General features: G+C 48.5%; 1 protein-coding gene and 1 long non-coding RNA gene across 3 annotated transcripts in view; both read right to left on the bottom strand.

Moving 5' to 3' along the window:
* LOC146206141 (uncharacterized) overlaps positions 1 to 20,148 on the bottom strand; it is a 195,608-nt gene that overhangs the window by 27,337 nt on the left and 148,123 nt on the right. The gene's annotated exons all lie outside the window — the stretch shown is intronic.
* On the bottom strand, positions 11,935 to 18,952 carry LOC146206144 (pfs47 receptor-like). The gene is made up of 3 exons (XM_084590773.1): positions 18,829 to 18,952; positions 13,463 to 13,674; positions 11,935 to 12,323 (listed from the first exon to the last, which is right to left on the bottom strand). Exons 1-3 carry the CDS (start codon positions 18,839 to 18,841, stop codon positions 12,075 to 12,077), a joined length of 474 nt encoding a protein of 157 aa, XP_084446899.1. The 5' UTR covers positions 18,842 to 18,952; the 3' UTR covers positions 11,935 to 12,074.

Here is a 20,148-nt window from a genome sequence, read left to right as displayed (position 1 = left end):
CCAAAAATAGGGAAACCAGCCGAAAGACTGATTGCACTGCTTAGAGGAGGTCAGCAGGGATCCCTTGGGACTCTGCGGCCTCCAATGCGAGCAAAATGAGCTAGCGCTTTTGTGCGAGCTCGGTGGTACGCAGGAGGGACTCCCACGCATCCACTGTAGCTGAATTGTCTGCGTTGTGTTGAGTACATGTCCACGTCATGTGAATGAATGTGGCCGGTTGTGAGCAATGTTTATGTGGAGGTGCAATAAGATTTGGTAAATATTTGCTATATAGCCATGGATTTGGAAAGGTTCCTGTTTGTATTTTGCGCCAATGGACGGCCTCGCGCCGGGATAGTTCCCGGTGTGCAGGGGGGTATACACCGTTCGAGCCGATAATGCTGGAGGATGTCCTTGTATGTAACAAGGCGTGAATGGCTGCCTTGGGGAGTGTCAGAGCAAGCGGCAGGCGCTCCGCCCGATAGTTGAGTTCTCGGGCTATAGCATACGCCTGTACGTTCCCGCTGAGCGCCTCTTGGGCTGAGGCCCATATGAGAAGACGAGGTGTAGACGGTACGGGGAGAGATCGGAGGGTAGTGTCTGCCTGTCTGGATATACGACCTGCATCGAAGTTACGAATTGCTTGTTGAGAATCGCTAACTACTTTGGTGAAGGGGTCGGCAGAGCTAACGCGATGGCAACCTCTTCCGCGGTGGTATCAGTGTTGAGGACGCTGCAGGAATTATGCCAGTTTCTGTGCGCGGCCAATGCAACCTCAACCATAGCGGGGCGAAGGGGGTGGTGGGAGGCATCTGCGTACATAACATCGGGTCGACCGGCACAGCGTTTCTGGAGTTAGCAGGCTCGATCGGCTCTGCGCTCTGTATGATACTCTGGATGCATACGTTTGGGAAGTGGAGGTATACAAAGACTGAGTCTCTTCTCAGGCGTGAGGTCCATATACGTAGAAGGTGCCCTCAGAGGGGAGCCTGATTCCTACCTGGCGCAGCACTGCGCGGCCGCATGTGTCAGCGAGAGGAACTCATATTGGGAAGTTAACGTCGCTTCAATCAGCTCGTCGACTGTGTTGGGGATCCCGAGGGTCATCAGTTTGGTGGTGGAAGTAGACATGGGTAGACCCAATGCTGTCTTATTGTATGCCTTGCGTAGTGATGCCTCCAGTCGCTCCCGATCTGTTCGCGTGAGGCGAAGGTAAGGGGCGACGTAGGCAATTCGCGTATAAACGAAGGATTGCACGAGGCTCAAAAGGTTAGATTCGCGCATGCCCTTATGCTTGCTGGCGACTCTCTTGAGCAGGCGGCTGATCTGGATTACAGATTGATCTATTCGCTGAAGAGTAGGGGCGTTACCTCCGTTATCTTGTAGATTAAGGCCTAGGATGCGGATTCGGTCGGTACGGGGTATGGGGGGGGGGGGGGGGGGGCTCTACTTGCAGATTGAAGGATGCCAGAGGTGATAATGAGCGTCCACCCGAGGTCGGGACAATAATGTATTCAGACTTGGTGACCGAGCAGGATAAGCCGACTGTGGCCAGGTAGGTACCAACACGATCGATATGGCTGTCTGCAGAGTCTCCTTGATCTGGCCGTCCATGCCATGTGTAGTCCACAGAGTGATATCGGCGTAGAGACTGTGGTGCAAGTGGGGAATGTCTGCCAAAAGCTTGGGTAGGCCAAGCAGCGCAATAATGAACAGGAGTGGTGAAAGCACCGAGCCTTGGGGTGTACCCCGGCTCCCAAGAGAGATGGTGGAAGAATCTCCTGGACCGGTGTCGAATTGCACCGTGCGGTTCGTGATAAAGTCGCGTATATATGCATACGTCAATTGTTCCACCCCTAGGGTCTGGAGGTTCTGCAGAATGGCTTCATGCCGTACATTTTCAAGGTCTTAGCGACGTCTAGACCAACTATGACTTTGGTGTCGAAAGTGCTGTGTGTCAACTTCTGATGCTTGAGCAAGAGCATGATGCATGATGTCTGGGGCCGCAAGGTGCAGTCGAAAACCAAACGTTGGGTCTGGGAATAGGGGATGTTTTTTTCTAGGTAACGAAGAAGACGGGTCTGAATTACATGCTCCAATAGTTTTTCTACGCAGGGCGTGAGAGAAATGGGGCGGAGGTTCGAGAGAGTAGGTGGTTTGCCCGGCTTGGGAATGAGAACGAGGTTGGCTCATTTCCACTCTTGCGGGGTGGCTCCCCGCTCCCAGCATTTTTTCAGAAAGTCTGTGAGCGCATCAACCAAGTCGTCGTTGAGGTTCTAAAGCATACGGTTAAATATCCGGTCAGGCCCTGCAGCTGAGTTTGTCTTGAGACGATTGAGATCGGCTCGTACCTCCGGTAAAGTGATGGGAGCATCTAAACGGACGTTTTCCTTCCCCTGATAAGGAGGGTGAGATATCACTGGTCCCGGGCGGATGTAAGTGTCTACTAGCTCTTGTTTGAGGGCGTCTGAGGTGCCAGTAAATTGGTGGAAGATACGCTGGAGCTCCTGGCAAACTTGGAACTTGCTCCCTTCAGGGTTGAGGATGTGACGGAGTAGTTTCCAGCGCTTCTGGTGTTAGGAGCCTTATCCGTCTGGTCACATATATTGTGCCAGTTCTGGCGTGTGAGATCTGCGGCATAATTCTCGACGTTAGTATGCACTCGGGCGAGCCGTCTTCGAAAATCCCCATCCCACTTGCGAGCGAGTTTGCATTAGGGCCTCCAGCTTGCGCTTGCGGTCCAACAGCTGGGCATAATATCTGTCGAAGTTTGGTACGGCGTCCTCCACAGCTACTTCAGCAGTGACATCTGCAACTTGTTTGAGGATGTCGGTTGACCAAGCGGCGATGTCTGTGATAGCTTGGGAAGAGCCTTGCTCTTCGCGCTTGGCGCGAAAGCAGTCCCAGTTGACCACATTAGCTGGAGGCGTACGTTGTCGAGTAGGCTCCTGCATGAAAATACCCAGAACGTAGTGGTCGCTGCCGAATGTTTTCCGAGCATTGCACCAGGTAACTGCGATCCCCGGTCCCGTAAAGGTGAGATCCGGGGTGGTGTTCTGGGAGACTCCCGTTCCTTTCCGAGTAGGTTGGTTGATATCCGTTAAGAGGTTCAGATGGAGCGTGTGCCAATCGTCCCAAAGCACTTGGACTTGGTGCGTATTGTAGTGGTAACCCCATGCTTGATGCGGAGCGTTGACATCACCCAGAATAATTAGAGGCTGCCCTCGCGCTAGCTGCTGTACTCGGAGGAAAAGTGGCCCGAAGACGGCCTTTTTTGATCGGGGTTGGCTCTAGACGTTGAGCACCAAAAGGCATTGCCTGGTCGCACGAGAAGGTCGGAGGAGAATTTCGAGAAGGATATGGTCTGGGAAAGTGGAGTCTAGCTTATGCAAGAAAGCCGTAAGGTTTCGCTTAACCAGAGTAGCCATCTGGGCGTTTGCTCTTCCGGATGTGTAAGCCCGATATCCAGCCAATTTCGCGTGTTTCGCTGCTTCTTGAAGGGCAAAGATTTCATGGGAGTCGCTCGCGGTAAAGACTGCTAAAGAAACGCACTCTTGCGCGCGAACCCCTGCAATTCCATTAACAGGTGGTAGGATTACCCGAGCGAGCCGCCATGATTAGGTTGGGAGGGGAGGTCGCTGAGAGATTTGGCGTCTGAACCGGGAGTGGAGTAATGCCTTCATGTTTGCAGAGGGAATCGATTGCCTTACCAAGAGATCCTAGCTGTAAAGCAAACTGAGAGCTGAGGGTGCGAAAGGAGTTCTCAATATGCTCCTCCAGTGACTGGATACGGCCTTGAAAGAAGACTCCCTGGGCTTCGAGGCGCGCGCGATCTGTGCGTGTATGTCTTCCGTTTGTGTATCGCTCGCGGCAAGAGCCTTACGTTTGTGGCATGACTCCATGGTTGAGAGCGTCATTTTCATAGTTATGCGAATGCGCTATTACATATATATATATATATATATATATATATATATATATATATATATATATATATATATATATGTAATAGCGTGGGGTTTTCCTTATTGCGGATAACGGAAGGGTAATTTATGACGGTGCTCCCCAATTTTCCAAATCTCATTTGTAGTTTGAATTCAATATATGATGATCCAGGAAAATTTACTCTATATAATAATTGCAAGGAAAAATATTGCCTGCGTTGCAAGTAACAGTTGGCAGCTACATGCAACTGGTTTCCTTGGCCTACTTCTCAAATAGTTTATTCTTTAACGCTTGTGTAAATAGCTAGGACACCGGAAAGCATGCATGTGCGTGCAATGATGTCTCATTCGCACAAGCATCGTGCGCGCGCGCGCGCGCGTGTGTGTGTGTGTGTGTGTGTGTGTGTGTGTGTGTGTGTGTGTGTGTGTGTGTGTGTGTGTGTGTGTGTGTGTGTGTGTGTGTGTGTGTGTGTGTGTGTGTGTGTGCGTGCGTGCGTGTGTGTGTGTGTGCGTGCGTGCGTGCGTGCGTGTGTGCGTGTGTGTGTGTGTGTGTGTGTGTGTGTGTGTGTGTGTGTGCGTGCGTGCGTGCGTGCGTGCGTGCGTGCGTGTGTGTGTGTGTGTGTGTGTGTGTGTGTGTGTGTGTGTGTGTGTGTGTGTGTGTGTGTGTGTGTGTGTGTGTGTGTGTGTGTGTGTGTGTGTGTGTGTGTGTGTGTGTGTGTGTGTGTGTGTGTGTGTGTGTGTGTGTGTGTGTGTGTCACCCATATAGAACTCTCATATGATGGTCAAAATTCGATGCCCATGCCGTCTTCTCAACAACTTCAAACACCTCCTCTAAAAAGAGGTACGGAAAGCCTTAACGACATCTATGCTGGCAGTTTGTAATTAACAACTAAAACTTCTGCAGTACGATTGCTTGCAGCCTTTTTTGTGCCCTATTCTGTTTGTGTTGTACAGCAAATGGGGGACACTGCTCCCTCTCTGCACTGCACAATAAACCTGCTACACGCTGTCCGCTTGAAGTTCCCGACAACTGTTAATGCTCTACGTACAGTTGTGAGCAAATGTGGTATACAACACTCAGCCGGTGACAGTGCTCGTCTAGCGACAGCGACATCTGCACATGCACGTGGATAAAAAGGGGCACCGCCACTATTGTCTCGATCTTAGATAGATGTTGCTAGATAAAGTTGGGATGCAGCTTTTTCGAGCTCCGCCACCGGCTGAGTGTTGTATAGATGTCACTTTTGTTCACGACTTACATGAAAAGAAGTATCAGTTATTTTGTTCTGTAGAACAGCATATCAAATCAACAAGCAACAAACGCGGCATCAGAGCTGGATGAAATGAATGGTGCAGTCAGTGGATAATTAACTGACGAAAAAAACTCGTGAAATGGCATTTAGGTCGATAAGAAAAGGACTTGTCCTGTACAGGAAACCGGTATAGCTCCTCGCGTAAGTGGCGTATAACCAGCAGGAAAGTTTTGTGTGCCCAGAACAAGAAGAAGAAGAAAAGAAGAAGAGGAGGAGGAAGAAGAAGAAGATGATGATGTTGATGATGATGATGATAATGATGATGATGATGATATCAGTCGTAATGGCTCATACGCACGGTAAGGGAATGGCCAGGGTACGCCAAAGCACACAAGCTGCATTTGCGTTGTTTGTACTGGGTCTCTTCCAAGGCACCTTTTTCTCTCAAATCCGCAGGTGAAAATAAATTTTCAGCTATTTTTTTTTTCGGGGGACTGTCGGAACTTGGTGCTTTTATTCAGCATTAGTTTGTTTCGGGATGTGGAAAGCGCTTGGTTAAGCATGCTGATATCAGCATTTTGATTGTTTCGGTAATCTAGCCATTTCCAGACGCCATAGCACAAGGGCTAGAAGAAGACGAAGAGCACGAGAAAGGCAGCAGCTCCCGCGTGCTACCACGCGCAGCAGAACCCTGCCCGACATCATCTGGAACGCTCCGCCGGGCGTTTACCGGTCCGCCCCTCTTCCCTGGCGTCTGGCGTCGGCTGGCCAAGAGATTTGCCGATCCCCGGTATGCATCAACGAGGGAGCGCCTCATCATGACTGAGGAGCCTGGGGCCCGCCGTAAAGACCTCCAGTGGCCACGGCTGTCCTCCGTTGGGAAGCCCCTCTGAGACGCACTCGAGTAAAAGGCTTTCCGGGAATTGCTGAGCAGACATCGCGACCTGACTGGCTTAAGCTTCGACCGAACAGACCGCTTGGAGCCCACTTCACCGGTAGAGGTTCACCTGACGACAGCATGGACAGCGACGCCCGCAAAAGTTCACAGAAAGCCGAGAAGCGGAGTCGGAGTCCGGCGGCAAGCGACACCAGGGAGCCCAAGCAAAGGCGAGCACGCAATGCGGCCAAGACAGCCCCCGTCGGGGTCGACTCGCCCGCTGATACAGCAACGACCTTCGTTGGCAGGCCTACACTGGGTCGAGCGAAGAAAACTACCGAGGAAGCAAATGCTGAGCCTAAACACAAGTCACCATTTAAGATGGTAGGCCGTGTTGCCGAGGGCCGTTTGACGAAAAAGGCAGCTGACTCACCATACAGCAACCAGTTAGAGCAGTCGCCCCCTGAAAAGAAGGCCAGCGCTGGCCGTCGAAAGGCGCATCCCCCAAGCATCTCTTCAAGTCCATCTTCGGTTACAACCGTTAAAACTGGCCGGCGAAGTGGGAGCCGCCGTCGACCACGCAGCATGTCGCGGGAACCTGCTGGAGACAGGAAACACTCGGCGAGAAGCCGCAAAAGATCCCGAAGCAGCGGTGGCAGGAGGAGGCGCTCCCGTTCTCATCGTCGATCGGGATCCAGTTCCTCCCGCGGCACTCGAGCAGGAAAACGGGCTGGGACGAGGCACCGTAGGTCCCGTTCTCCATCGTCAAGGCGCTCCGGTGGGCGCAAGCACGGAGCAAAGCGCCGTCACCATTCCACCAGTGAGTCCTCCCAAAGCAGCGCCCCGAAGAAGGGGAGGAAGACACGGGGACGTTCCAAGTCTCATGCCAGCACCCGAGGAAAGCGTAAAGCTACAAAGAAGTAACTAATCAAAGGCGCCTTTCAAAATTGAGGCAGAGCGATTCTAGCTTATCGGCAGTAACCTGGTTTAGGAAGCCAGTGTACAAAATCTAAAAGCTATTCGGCACGTCGGATATTCGGCCAAAAGCGTAAAATTGTTTTTGAAAGCAGGGAAATGCAATTAAAATCTATTCACCTGCTTTGACTTGTTTGTTTTCTTGCTTGAGTATAATGTAGATTTCAGTCATTTCATTGACCACGCAGCGGTGGGAACGCCAAATTAACTTATTTTTTAGTAATTCGTGGTATTTCTCAGAATCAAGGCTCTTCGCCTGCTGGCTCGATAAAATGTAATTGAAAATGACGGTCCACGACGCTTGGATCCTTTAGGAATCGATTGCTAGATTGTCAGGAGCTGAATTTCATGCCTGCACTTCGTGCTGCATGAAATTCAGCTCCTGACAATTTTTGTGGTCACACTTATTGCCGGCGCATGGCAGAGCCAATGTCGACAAAGACAAAGGCAAAGTTTCTGTGTCATAGAAGTTAGCGGCATATATATATATATATATATATATATATATATATATATATATATATATATATATATATATATATATATATATATATATATATATATATATATATATATATATATATATATATATATTTTGCTTATTTTAAGTCGCAGCTTCCGTTTCTTTTTTTCGTCGAATATTTTTTATTACGAAAATTTTCGTCTTCTTTTTCTGATAAATCATGTCAGTTTGAGGTAGAAGTGACAGTTTTTCTTGGCATTTTTGAAGGGAAATAACTGGTCATATGCAACAGAAAGTATCGCACAATGGGTCTTATTATGAGGCATATTCGAAGAACAGAGAGGCATAATATCGAGATCAAAACTGTGAAAATTAAGTAAAAAGCCGTAAAAAAAACTTTCGTATAATTTTAGTTCTAAAATGTCGGGTCTTCGTGTAATGACTTCCCGCTGCAAAAATGAAAAGCCCACGCATCATCTGCCACCGTGGCACAATACGGAGGAAACTCTGGGAAGCGATTATTACCTACTCAACGTTAGCCTCGCCTCTATCAAGCACCACACTCGCCGGCAGCAAGCACGCACCATTTATTGTGCGCAGTTCCGTGCAGCGGAGACCCAGACCCTGAACGTAAAATTTGAAAACTTCAAAACATGGTCCCGCAGGCCGCTCACCAGCACCAGACAGGAGAAAATTCACCCACACATTGCAAACATCGTCGGGCACTCCACGCACAGATAATAACCTTCTCCATCTCCGAGACACCAGCCGAAGCATCAATTGGCGGTGGAAAAAGCAACACCTCTAAAGGAAACATAGAACGTAAACAGCAAAAAAAAAAAAAAGCACACACACAAAAAGTGACAGACTATGCTTAGGCACTAGCTTCAAGCAACTGGTTTAGGAGCACAACCAGCTCATGTGAAGCCTTGGAACCAGATCAACCTGTATCCGAACCTCTTCAAATTCCTAATAGACCCTCTCAAAATTCCGACGAGAGCAGCAACATAAGCTCAGAAAGGTCCTCAAATCCTTCCAAAGGACGGACGAAAATTTAATCGACACCCTTGACGACGCCTACCCCCGCCCCTCGCAAGGCTAGTTGATTGCCCTACAGATTACGGAGGCCACTACAACACATATCTCGACCGCGACTTTGACATCAATGAAACACAAGCCGCATTAATGACACTCTACAGGCCAGGCGACTGGGCGCACTGCCCCAAGCCACATGGTCTCCGTAGGCCTCGTCGCAGTCCTCAACAATGGAACACCCCAGAATCTCACACAATTATAAACAGGTGTTGGTGCTTCTCACTGCAATAATAAAAGATAGTAGACCTGACCTTCATTCCGAAACCCTGAAGGGAAATTTACATTGCTAATCAGAGCGTATTCCCCCATATCATGCGCGCTTAAACTCGTGAAGAAAGCGGTACAACTCCACTTCTCCCGTTACACAGACAAGAACAACCGCCTGGCCCAGCGTATGTTCTGCTTCGAAAGAAAATTATTAACCCAAGATGTCATCCTGCAAACAGACATGTGGTCGTCGACTCCGACCGTAAACGATGTTCCCGCTCCATTCTGGTGCAGACTTAAAGTGGGAATATGATAACGTAAGGCGCTGTGAATCTAGGACAACCTCAACAGCAAGCAGTGCAAGCCCCGCACCTATTACCGCACCAGGGAATTGCTGCAAGATCGCCAACTGCTAATCTGAGTGGGCGACACGTGTTCCAACCCCATCCACATGGGCACTAGTGGCATGCCACAGGGGGCGGTACCTCCTTTTTCCTTGATCTCGATCGCGACATCTCGACATCGGCTTCGAATAGACTAAAAGGAGTGGGTGTACCCCTGTTTCATAGATGCGTCAATGAATCTGGAGCGAACGTACGAACAACGATACGTGGTGACGGGAAGTCGCCTACCGAGTCACTGGTCATGATCAAGGCAAGGATGCAGTGTGCTGACAGCGGCTGCTCAAATGGCACAAATCGTTTAGAGACGGCCGTAAATACGCCCAGCTAAGCAATGGTCCGGGTTCCCGATACGACGGCTACTCACGCCGATGATTGTGTGCGTGTTTTACAGTCAATCCCGGATATATCGAATACAGATATATCGAATGATATCTTACATCGATTTCCAAGAATATCCCCTTGAAAATCTTGTGCAAAAGTGTAGGACTCGCACTCGCATATATCGAGCTACCACCCAGCGGAATATTCGTGATATCAAACCTCAAACCGGGCCACGCCCCTGAGAGGTGGGCTTGTCCTAATGGCGCCCTTACGATCATTTTGCAAGCGCGGTGCAGGGTCAACTGCTCAACCTCGGGCTCCTCCTGAAGGCGCTAACATTGTGAAACCGCTTGATGAGAAAAACGCCGAGTGCGCTTCAAAGTGGCCTTCTGTTTGCTGTGCTTGTTTTCAACGCGACACTGCTGCCATGCGAAAAAGCCAGAGTTCAATGCATCGGCTTTTATGCAGTGAAGCTAACCAAGGTCTGCGTTGTTTGTCGCGTGGCCTGCTTCGCTGCTGACGGGAAGGGAGAAATCACCTGTACTCGATTTTAACTGAGGTAGAATAGTGGTTATAGTGTGCCCGTAAAAGAATTACTCTTCTTACGATTAACGGTGGCGTCTACAAAAGCACTTTCCGCAGCAGCTTTGACATGAGCCCCAACCTCAACGGCCCACGTGCTGTTCAGCTCTCGGCGCTAGGTGCGCGAAAATTGTCATTCTATTCTCCCATATGGCACGTGAGGGTGCGCTCTCTTTTTGGAGACTGGTACGAGGTGACACTCGGCGCGCGGGTACGCTACAGGGGCTTTAGGGTACGCCCACGCGGTTCGCCACTGCCGAGGCGAGCTGTGGGCTTCTCGTACGCCGACGTGCAGCACAACGCTACGGGAAGCGGTACGCTAGCTTGGGCGCACCATACAAACGCTTCTGTGTGAGAGTAGCTCGTCTCTGGCGTATTTTATATATAGAATTATCGATATATTGAACTATTTTTCGATCCTCTTCAAGTTCGATATATCTGGGATCGACATAGTGAAACCTAATTGGTGTTTGAAGGTCCTTATGATTGCTGAAAAGTTAGAAATTCTCACGTGTGGCTCTCGGGAAGTCCGCACGCAAAAAAAAAAAAAAAAAAAAGAAAAGAAAAGAACTGCACGCTTTTATGTATTTGTACTGTTTAATTGCGTTGTCTGTCACAAAAATTAGGCTTTGCACAAGAGAAGCCTGAATATCGGTTAATTAGACGCGCGGCAGTGGTGCCGTACGCCGCATTTCATTCTGTACTGGCACGAAGTCGCCGTTTTCAGAGTCGAACCTCTTTAACTCATCCATTCTTTTCTGATTCACGCAGTCCACGGACGTATACCCACTCAGTCACGCGTTTCTGAGGAAAGCATGGAAATTGTCTGTGATGAGACGAGAAGGGCAGTCACGGGTTTTACATCACAGATATTAGCAAGCCATGGCCGGCTGCGGTGTTGCAATTAAGCGCTCTACCGGATCTACCATTCACGAACATGGCGGATGCCGCGGCATTTGCTAGCGCTTCTAGCGCCCCTTGCAGATGACGTCAGGGGAAACCCTTGGCCCGATAAGATAGGCAGATTACCCGGAGCAACGAAGTCCACGATGCGTGGACAAGAAATCTAAGCAACTTATGAGACAGGCCTCTTTTTCAACCCCGCGGTGATATTTGCTATATCTGTGATAAGCATGAAAAGAAAGTTGGAAGCAGGTATTGTAAAGTATAATCACCAATAAACGAAACAGCAGAAAAGCCTCTGTGGACTTAATGTATGCTGATAGTAATAAATGGTTAAAAAACGTTAAATTCTAATTCGATTTTGCAAATGTCAGGAGGGAGGCGAGTTTCGGGTTCTATATTTAGAGCAGAAAAAGCTGTCTTGATGGCGGTGAAGCGAAATTATTGTTAATACCAAAGAGCACAAATATTTTGTGCTATTAAACGGGACGTAATCGTGAAAAGAAGCTAAAGCTTATGCCTGGGACACTATTTCTCTCGAGCAGCTCCAGCAACATCCCCATCATATATGCAGCTGCCCTTGCCGGCCGAAAAATGTTTCTGGAAATTCCAGAGATGTACGTACGTATACCGTTCCAAAATGAAGTCTGAAATGCAGCCTGACACTGTCCAATTCTTTGTCGAGTGCCAGACTCTTCCAAAGCACCTACCTGATTGACTGTCACATCCACTCAGCTTTCGCTGCGCGACAACACAACCCCTTAGCAGTTACCAAAGTAGGAAGCCAGATGAATTCCCCTACTGTGACGTTGTCACTTACGAGTACCATCTGCGCTTCTTAAATATAAGAGTCGCGGAAGTTGTCCGTAAGAGTATTTGTTCCTCGTGTGCCCAAGAGCTAATTATTTTCTTTCAGGTCAAATAAAAAAGACACCGTCTCAGTATGCTTTATTGTCACGGGAATGTAAAACGAGATCACAAAGTTCCAGGTTTAGCCGTGGACAGGAGTAGCAACAACTCTCACGACGCGTCAGTGTGTGGTCGTGGCTGTTAAGCGAGAGTGGGGTGGAATCAAAAATTGACCGTCTGGACGACCAGCACCTCGTAGTCAGAGTAGCAGTGCTCCTCGCCTCCGTACGGAATGGAGAGGCAGCGGCGGGAGGGCTGTATCTTGCCGATGGTCAGCGTGCCTTCGTGGTAGGTGCGGCCAATGTAGAGAGGCTCGCCGGAGGCACTGATGCCGCCCTGGACGGCACCCGAGGGAAGTACGCCGTCAGAGGCCGGCACCCAGGCAAACGGGGTGCCCTCCGATATCAGAGCCTGCGACAGAGCGCACAGTGAAAAATGATCTTATAAGCAAAGTTTGTCTTCAAAACACTTTACAATTCTTACCTGCAATAAACGACCTATTTTGTGCAATTACAATCGAACAACCCTGCATATCAGTACATCAAACGAGTGGCCCCTCGTTATCCTTAACTACAGGTGTATTCATATTTATGACGATTTAGCCCCGTCAACATGACTTGTATAAATAGACCCCGATCGGACATCCATTCAATGAAGCCAGTTTTTGGCCCTTTTTTAGTTTGTATTATCAAGGCTGCCCAGTGTTATCGTCTTCCATCTTAATCATCTTGCCCTAAGATTTCCAGCTCAGCTGCATTTCACAAACTCGTATATTATGAACAAAGCTGACGGCTCGGACACCCCACTGCCCATTCCCTGACTCTATCCCGCCGCCAAGGCCAACTTGGGGCAACCAAATTTGAACCGGAGGCGCTAACGCTTGCCATCAGCCGCAAATACTCCCAATAATTCACACGATACTGCAACCACGTGTGTTTATTCAATGGCAGTTGAGTGTTCGTGGCGGTCATGCGTGGCCTTATCCGTGTTAATTATTTCGTGAGCTGGCTAGCGTTGATCACTCACCCTAGGGGTAGCAGATGCAAATGTTTCCGCAATTTTTTGGCCAACATTATATAATCAGGGCAGACTATCTCACTGCACCTCTTTATTCATTTTGTTTAACTGTGTGTAGCATGCCACTTATCTAAAATCTTTGCGCGATCGGGTAAATAGATACGTCCAATCTCAGTCAATGGCGAAAGCGCCCAACAGGCTCACTTCGAAGCCGCGTAGTAGAGCTGTTGTACTCGTGGAAATCCAAACTCTCGGAAGAGTGTGTTCCCATCCCATCACCAGAAGAAAGCTCTGGCAGTGTATTTTTTGTTCACTTAGTTCTGTTGCCTGGGGGTAATTTTTATGCTGTCTTATATTCCCTTTCGCTAAAATTCCTCGTGGGCTGCAGTGTCTGTAAATGAAAAGAAATGTGTTCAGTTGCTGTGTCTGTTATGTAGAAGAGTCATGGAACTTGAAAACGTTCCTCGTGAGCTGTTATTTAGAGACCAGAATAGTTCGGAGAAACTGGACTGGACGCATGGTTGTCCGCGCACCTGGTACTCCTTGTGGCTGTGCTCGGCTCCATCGTAGGCCACGTAACAGCAGCTGTGCGAAGGCACCACCTTGCCTGGTACCACTTCGCCGTTGTGCACGGCGCGGCCGATGTAGATGGTCTCGCCACTGTCCTCACCGCCGGGTACCGCGTTGTAGGGGATACGGTTCTCGAAGCATATGACCCACTCGCACACGGGCCGGTAGGTATGCGCTGCAAGGTGTGGCCACGTTCATAAAAACGAGCGAACGTGGAAATACTCGCACCGAGTTCGACTTGACTTTTTGTGAACTTTAGAGTTTCGCGATACTGTTTTAATCGAAGAGAAAGCGCGGAATTGGGGCGAACTGTCATCACCCCTATACGGAACTTAAGAACTCGCGGATAAAGGGACGCAAGACAAATGCTTTGGACAACAGCCGTCATCCGCCCTCAATGCTCGCTTTATTTTCGTGGTGAGATTCTGATACTATACTTTGTTCACTAATGCTATTCATGAATGTGAAAATGCATGTCGATCTGCGCAAGAGTGCAGCCTCGGGCACTGAGACTAAATGACACGTGCGTGATTCGTGAGGCTGCGGCTGTTAGACCAGTGGATTCACTCCCAGCCAGCGCACGCGCGCCGCCTGCTGTCCGCAATACTGTGCAATAGCTGATAACAAAGATGAATACATGAAGGGCTACGATGGCGTGCGTGTCGAGAGCGATAATCTGGTGGCTCTCTCTAGCCGCCAAGGAGAACGTACCGAGATTTGACGGCATCGCCCAAGGTCAATGTACAACTGGTCGCGCAACTCGGAAGAAAACGCGTGCAGCTGCCTACTGCCAGCGGCATCAACTCGATGATGAGGGCTCCTGCGAACTGTGAGGCAAATTACTAGCGCACAGAAAATAAGATCTGCCAGAACTCCTAAGAACTAGAAAGTAAACATAATATTCGCGCTCAGGAATGAATGCCGTTTTTGTTTCTTACGTAAGAAAAAACGTGTCACGTTTTTAATAATATTTTAACTTGTTTCTAACGGCCTCTCTCGGCCACTTATTATCTGCTGCGTAGTTGCCCAAAGCTCAGATATGGTTCAGACTGTTCAGACCAAAGCTTTTTTCATCCGCAGAATGGGTGCGTCGTCGGCCCCGGTTCAACGTTCATCGTTGCGTGCTGCGTACAGAGTGGGTTATCTGTAACAAACAGTCAGTATTTCATTCTGCTGGTTTTGGTAGAGCTTTGCTGCAAGGCGAAGACTGTCTGTGCTCGATGAGAAACTGATTGCCGCTGCATGTGCGCATTTCCGGACGATGGGACAATGCTGCGTCACAGCTCGGCGGCTCGGCTCGGCCTCCCAGGCACGTCGCAAAAGTGGTGGCTTGTTTTACGGATACACGTCTGCATGAGCGGCGTATCGCTGCATGTTTTAATTGAGCGGTGAAGGTGAGATTTTATTGCCCCCAAGAAGCGTGTCGCATTGCTCAAAGCCTTCCGTTCCGCTCCCCTTGCTGCGTGTTTTGCTTACTGCGTCGTATTACCGCACCAACGTTCGCTGAACGTGCTTTAGCTGTTATTACAGTGATGTTCCTATTGTCAATGGGATCTTTCTCATGAACATGTTAAATGCTTAAGTTGTAAATTTGTAACCTCACATTGACTCCTTTCAGTGGCAAATGAAGCGCGAGTAAAATATGAGAATCATGAACAGGGCAAGATTTATTGGAGCGAAGCTATATCGTAGATATTTTCACTTCTCAGACGCATTAACTTCTAAATACTAGCAATCCCAATTTGAATTGCTTACCTAAGCTCTTACAGGTTAGCGTTCTAGTGCTAGCGTTAGTTATTCCGTTCGTTTGTTTTTGTTGTTCTTTGACGCTGATATGTATACTTTGTTTGTTAGCAAGATCTTTTACCCTTTTATAATCTCACCGCGTCTCGTTTGGAGACCTACGCTCAGGTCATTTTGTTATCACGAGGAGTTTATGAATACCGTGACGAATGAGCGGTGGTCGCTCTCCTACACTTAGATTTCATTGTCGTGAAGCGTCTATGTAAGTAATCGTGAATTAATAAAGCCTGGCTTTCTGTGCAGCGCAGCTTCACTCATTTATGCCCTTAGTGAAATGCCTCAAGCCATGTGGTTCTATCCATGTGCTTGCCGAATTCACTTGAAGGCCCTTGTTCACAAACGTGCCCGAAGAAATAAGCCCCAGAATGCGTTTACATGACGCGCGACGAAAGACTAGGCTAACGACGACGGAGGCAGAACGATGCTATGATAAGGTGGTTAAAGATGCCGTAACATTTCAGTTAACGTAAAACTTTACAGTAGAAATCCATGTCAAGTAAAGTTGACTGAACAGTTACGGTGTCCATTTTTCTGCCTTATCCGAGCATCGTTCTGCCTCCGTCGTTGTTGGCCTTGTTTTTCGTTCATAAGTAAAAAGACAAATTCCCCGCCAAAAGTACGTCACTGTGACGTCACAAGTAACGTCACGTGTTTGTTGTGCCTCACAGTTCGCAGGGGGCACTGGGAAACTAAAGCCTCGCTCAGAGTCGACACGCAGGCTTCTATGGGAGTTACGCTACCATTTGTTCTTCTACCATGCATCGCCTACGTGAATGTTTTTAGCCGACCGTCGCGAGAAAAAAAAAAAAAAATCTGGGCACATTTCCTTTTTCGGCTAGTTCTACATAATGATCAAAAATAAAACCGAGAAGTTTGACAGTTCGGCGCAGCTACTCAATTCATTCTTACAGGGCATGCACACCGCTCGGCAGTCCTGTGAGTGCACCTTTTATCTCACACCACTCTATCGCCCCACGTCATATATCTATTGCCAACGAGTGTGGCTCTATTACACAGTCAAACGAACCCATAAAAATGGAGCTTGCGCGGAGTGCGCATGCTAGCAAAAACAGCTATAGCCGCATGTGTTCAAAGTGCAACGGCACTAAGAGGCGGCGCTGTAGGCTGCGCGTTCTTGCAAGAGCCGCGCAATGCCGCGTTCCCGATTTTTATCGAGAGCATGACGTCACTTACAGCAGCATGAGGTTTGAGATGACATCTTTGTATTATCGGGCATCGTGGTTTAGCTTCCAGAGGCGCTTATCAGTTTCATAACGGCATGTAGGTATATTCCACCGCACGCACAACTGGCATCGCTTTCAACAAAAGCTATACCATGACAATTCAGAGGGCAGTGCGGTGTCATGGACTGCTAGTCGATTGCAATTGGAAAACTTGCGAGAGTAATAGTCAGTCATTGCTGTCCGCGGTATGCCAGTGCTTGTGAAGCAGAAACTGCCTACTCGCTTCCGACTCGGTTCGCATCACGATGCACTGTTAACGTCCACTTTCATGCCCTCACCCTCGCGTCATCGCAGGTCACAGCGGAAGCACTGCATTTGAGTGCCGCGATAACAGCGTGTGAATGCCACGTGTACAGCCAACACCACCTAGAGAAGAACAGCGCAAGCCCCCCTTTCCACTAGTCCTACGTCACGACAGGGAGATCTGGGGATAGATCGGCAGCGCCGAGCGCAAGCGTACGCAAGAACGACTCGGCCTGAGTGTGCGTGTTTTCAGCCTGTGTTTGCTGTGTTCCAAATCCGTGCTATAGTGCCTATCCGTGCTGCATAGGTGCTTGCGAGCAAGGTATCTACAATGTCTGGGCTGTGTTGTGCGTTAAACTGTCGCTCTAACTATGCCAATGGATCCAAAACGCAAGTGTACAAGTTTCCGTCGGACTTGGCTCAAAATTCAGCGTGGACAAAGGCTGTGCCGTGGAAAAACTGTGCCGTGAAGTTCACTGTGGTAAGAAAGCGTTCTTGTTTGTTTCCTAATAGTCGTGCTGCTATTCACCACTATTTGATTTAGCACAGTATATTAAAGCGTAGGCGTGCCCATAGCGAGCACACAATTTGGACAGCACAGCTACTAATAACCGAGTAGCATTCGCCCTGTTTTGAGTGCGGAACAAAATTGTTTTTGCAACCTAAATTATTTTCTTATGGAAACAATTTCATTTCGCTACTCGCCACGTGATCGTAGTTGCCTAAAGTAATTTTTTTTTTAATATACACAGCACAACAAACATAGGATAAGCGAGTAGACGGGAACATAGTAATAGTGGTTTATTCCAACAATGCCGCCTCGAAAACTGCCGCCGGCGGAAATAAAAGGTATTGAGCAGAGTGGTAGGTGGAACAAGAACAAAGCCACACTAATGGCGAATTACAATGAGCGACCCAGAACAAGTTTCCTTCCTCCACGAAACCGAAGTGGCGCTTCAATGGGCTATTTAGCTACTAAGTTTTGACTGGGTCGAGAAGGCGTGGTCCCTAGACTCCCTAGTCACCGATTGGATTTCGCCATAAATGTTGGAAGAATAGAAAGAGGACTGGAAAGAAAAAGTCCCGCAGAAGCTTGTTCAGGATAAAGTGCTTTATCGCACTGAGCAACGCCGGCCACGCACTTCGGAGCCGACGTGACCGGAGAATACGCTGATGTGGAGTCAAGGTGAGGATTGGCTCAGTAGCCAAGGGCGATATCACTCAGCCGATACCGGCTGGGAAATCTACACAAACGAATAGTGATAAGAATTGCCGATGCGGCCACTCTTCATTTCACTCAGCATTCCACCCCTTGCTTTCAAGAGCGCGCACAGAGGCTTGCGATAGAGCTTTTCGTCAGTTTCGTTGCTTGACTGGCAGCGTGTGAGAACATACGCTTGTAAGGTTGCAGTTGATGGTGTCTGCGGTGAACTCAGTGCTGTAGTCGAGACAACTCGGTTGCTGAGCGCAGATAAAAGGGGACGCTGGTGCTGTGATAGCACAACAAAAGCTGTCTGCCGTTTAGGTAGAGGGAATACAGGTTACACTCGAGACTCGAGTCGTATTATTCGGACACACGTTAAGGGGAAATGCAGAATTTCAAACTAATGTAGGAATGAGATTTTGCTGCCCCACAAGCCAGCCTCTAGAAGTTAAAACTAAGCATACATGATCCCTTCCCACCGACCTTCGTTCTGCTACAGTGAACTAGAATATTATTTCTGCCGTCGAGGTGCCTTTGGCGTGCCTTACACTCTAAATATCGGCATTATGCGGCATGGTAGGTAATGCCACGTCTTGCAGCTACACATGGGGGCAAATGGACGCTACAGTGGCGGGATTCGAAATAATCAGACTACTTGGTGTTCATTACTGTCCGCTGACATCGCACGTCCAATTTCGTAACCTGCAAAGCTGAATCCTTTCATTTTTCATCTATTCCGGCTGTTACTAGTATGAAAAAAAAAAGAAAAGAAATCAGCGTGAAACTCATGTGACTGCACACGCAAGCGCTCAGAATGAGAAGTTTCAGCACTCACCTCCGTAGGCCATTGTGTCTCAGCCGAAGGGCACCGTAGGAAGACAGGAGTGATACAGACCGGCACAACGGCTCGCATAAATAGAGGCGCCTAAGATAAGAAGTAGGAGAGGGAAGTTAAGATAACCACCACTGCGGGCAATAGTACCAAGAAGACGCAACGCTGTGGCAAAGTTTGACGAGGATCTGACGTTGGAGAAGCCGGCGTATTCTGCTTATGGGCGTGCCGTTTCAATACAGTGCTTGATCAATAAATAAAAAAAATAATAAGATTGAACATGGGCTCGAGTTGTGCGCCAGAGAGACGGCTTGACAGGGCCCTGGTTCATTCATTAGCTTAACGCTCAGATTTTCTTTCCTTTGATTACGAAGGACCTAGTCAAACAGTCGAAGGACTAGCAGATGAAGGCCCAACGACGCCTCCCTTTCCTCGTTTTTCGTCTATTTAACAGTCTTCCTTTTAACTGGACCAGGGGCAGTAATTTCTAGTGTTCCATTTCCTATTTCGCTCCTTGTGGCCCATCTGACATTGGTTGGGCCAGCATGACAGCAGTATCAGACTAGAACAGCGAGAACCCAGCCACATAAATCATGAGACTGCGGTTCCCGCCGTAGGCGATAGCCGTCGCCACTATCGCCGCATACATCGGCTAACCACTGGTTACGTCATGCAGTCAACGCTGAGATGCAGTAGCTAATGGTCGAGTGATCCAGTCGCTTTCCACCAACGCTTGAAAGCCGCGCCTTCGTCAACTAAGCAGTGCCAGAGGGCCAAATCGATCCAAAATAGAAAATGGCACGGCCAGACACCTCGCAAAGAACGGTATGCACATGCTTTTATCTTTAGTAATATGGTGACGATCATCATAATGTATCGAAACGAATAGCAATTTAACTCAAGCTAGTACAGTCTGTAGTACGCTGATGTCTTGGACATTGGTATCTAATAGCTGTACATCAAGGAACTTTAAATAATCGTTTCCTAAAAAAAAAAAAAAATGAAGTTTAAGAGTTAGTAATGTGTCATAAACGCAAGGTATTTAGCTAAGTGCCTCCGCTCAGACCTATAGAACAATGTACGTTTGTTGAGATCGTCTTGCCTTGTTTTCAAAAGTGATACGGATTCTTATTAAACAATTTAATTTTATTAAACGAGAACGGAGGAATCGTAACTACTTCAAGCCACCCACTGAACGCTCACCGACGTTAGAATATAACGCTCAACTCTCCGAAATTATGTCAATTTACCCTTGTTTCCTTTTTTTAACGCATTACTACCCTAACTTGGTAAAATTTGCCCGTCTGTTGCGTAACGCCACCG

The sequence above is a fragment of the Amblyomma maculatum genome, chromosome 1 (assembly GCF_055883805.1).
Source record: "Amblyomma maculatum isolate TAMU_Amacu chromosome 1, ASM5588380v1, whole genome shotgun sequence".
Taxonomy (NCBI): Eukaryota; Metazoa; Arthropoda; class Arachnida; order Ixodida; family Ixodidae; genus Amblyomma; species Amblyomma maculatum.
Note: the sequence above shows the minus strand (reverse complement) of the source record. Positions and strands in the feature narration are given on the sequence as shown.

Coding starts and splice junctions, on each gene's coding strand:
- LOC146206144 (XM_084590773.1), bottom strand. Junction 12,324..13,462: donor ACAGCCACAAGGAGTACCAG/GTGCGCGGACAA, acceptor GCTCTGTCGCAG/GCTCTGATATCGGAGGGCAC.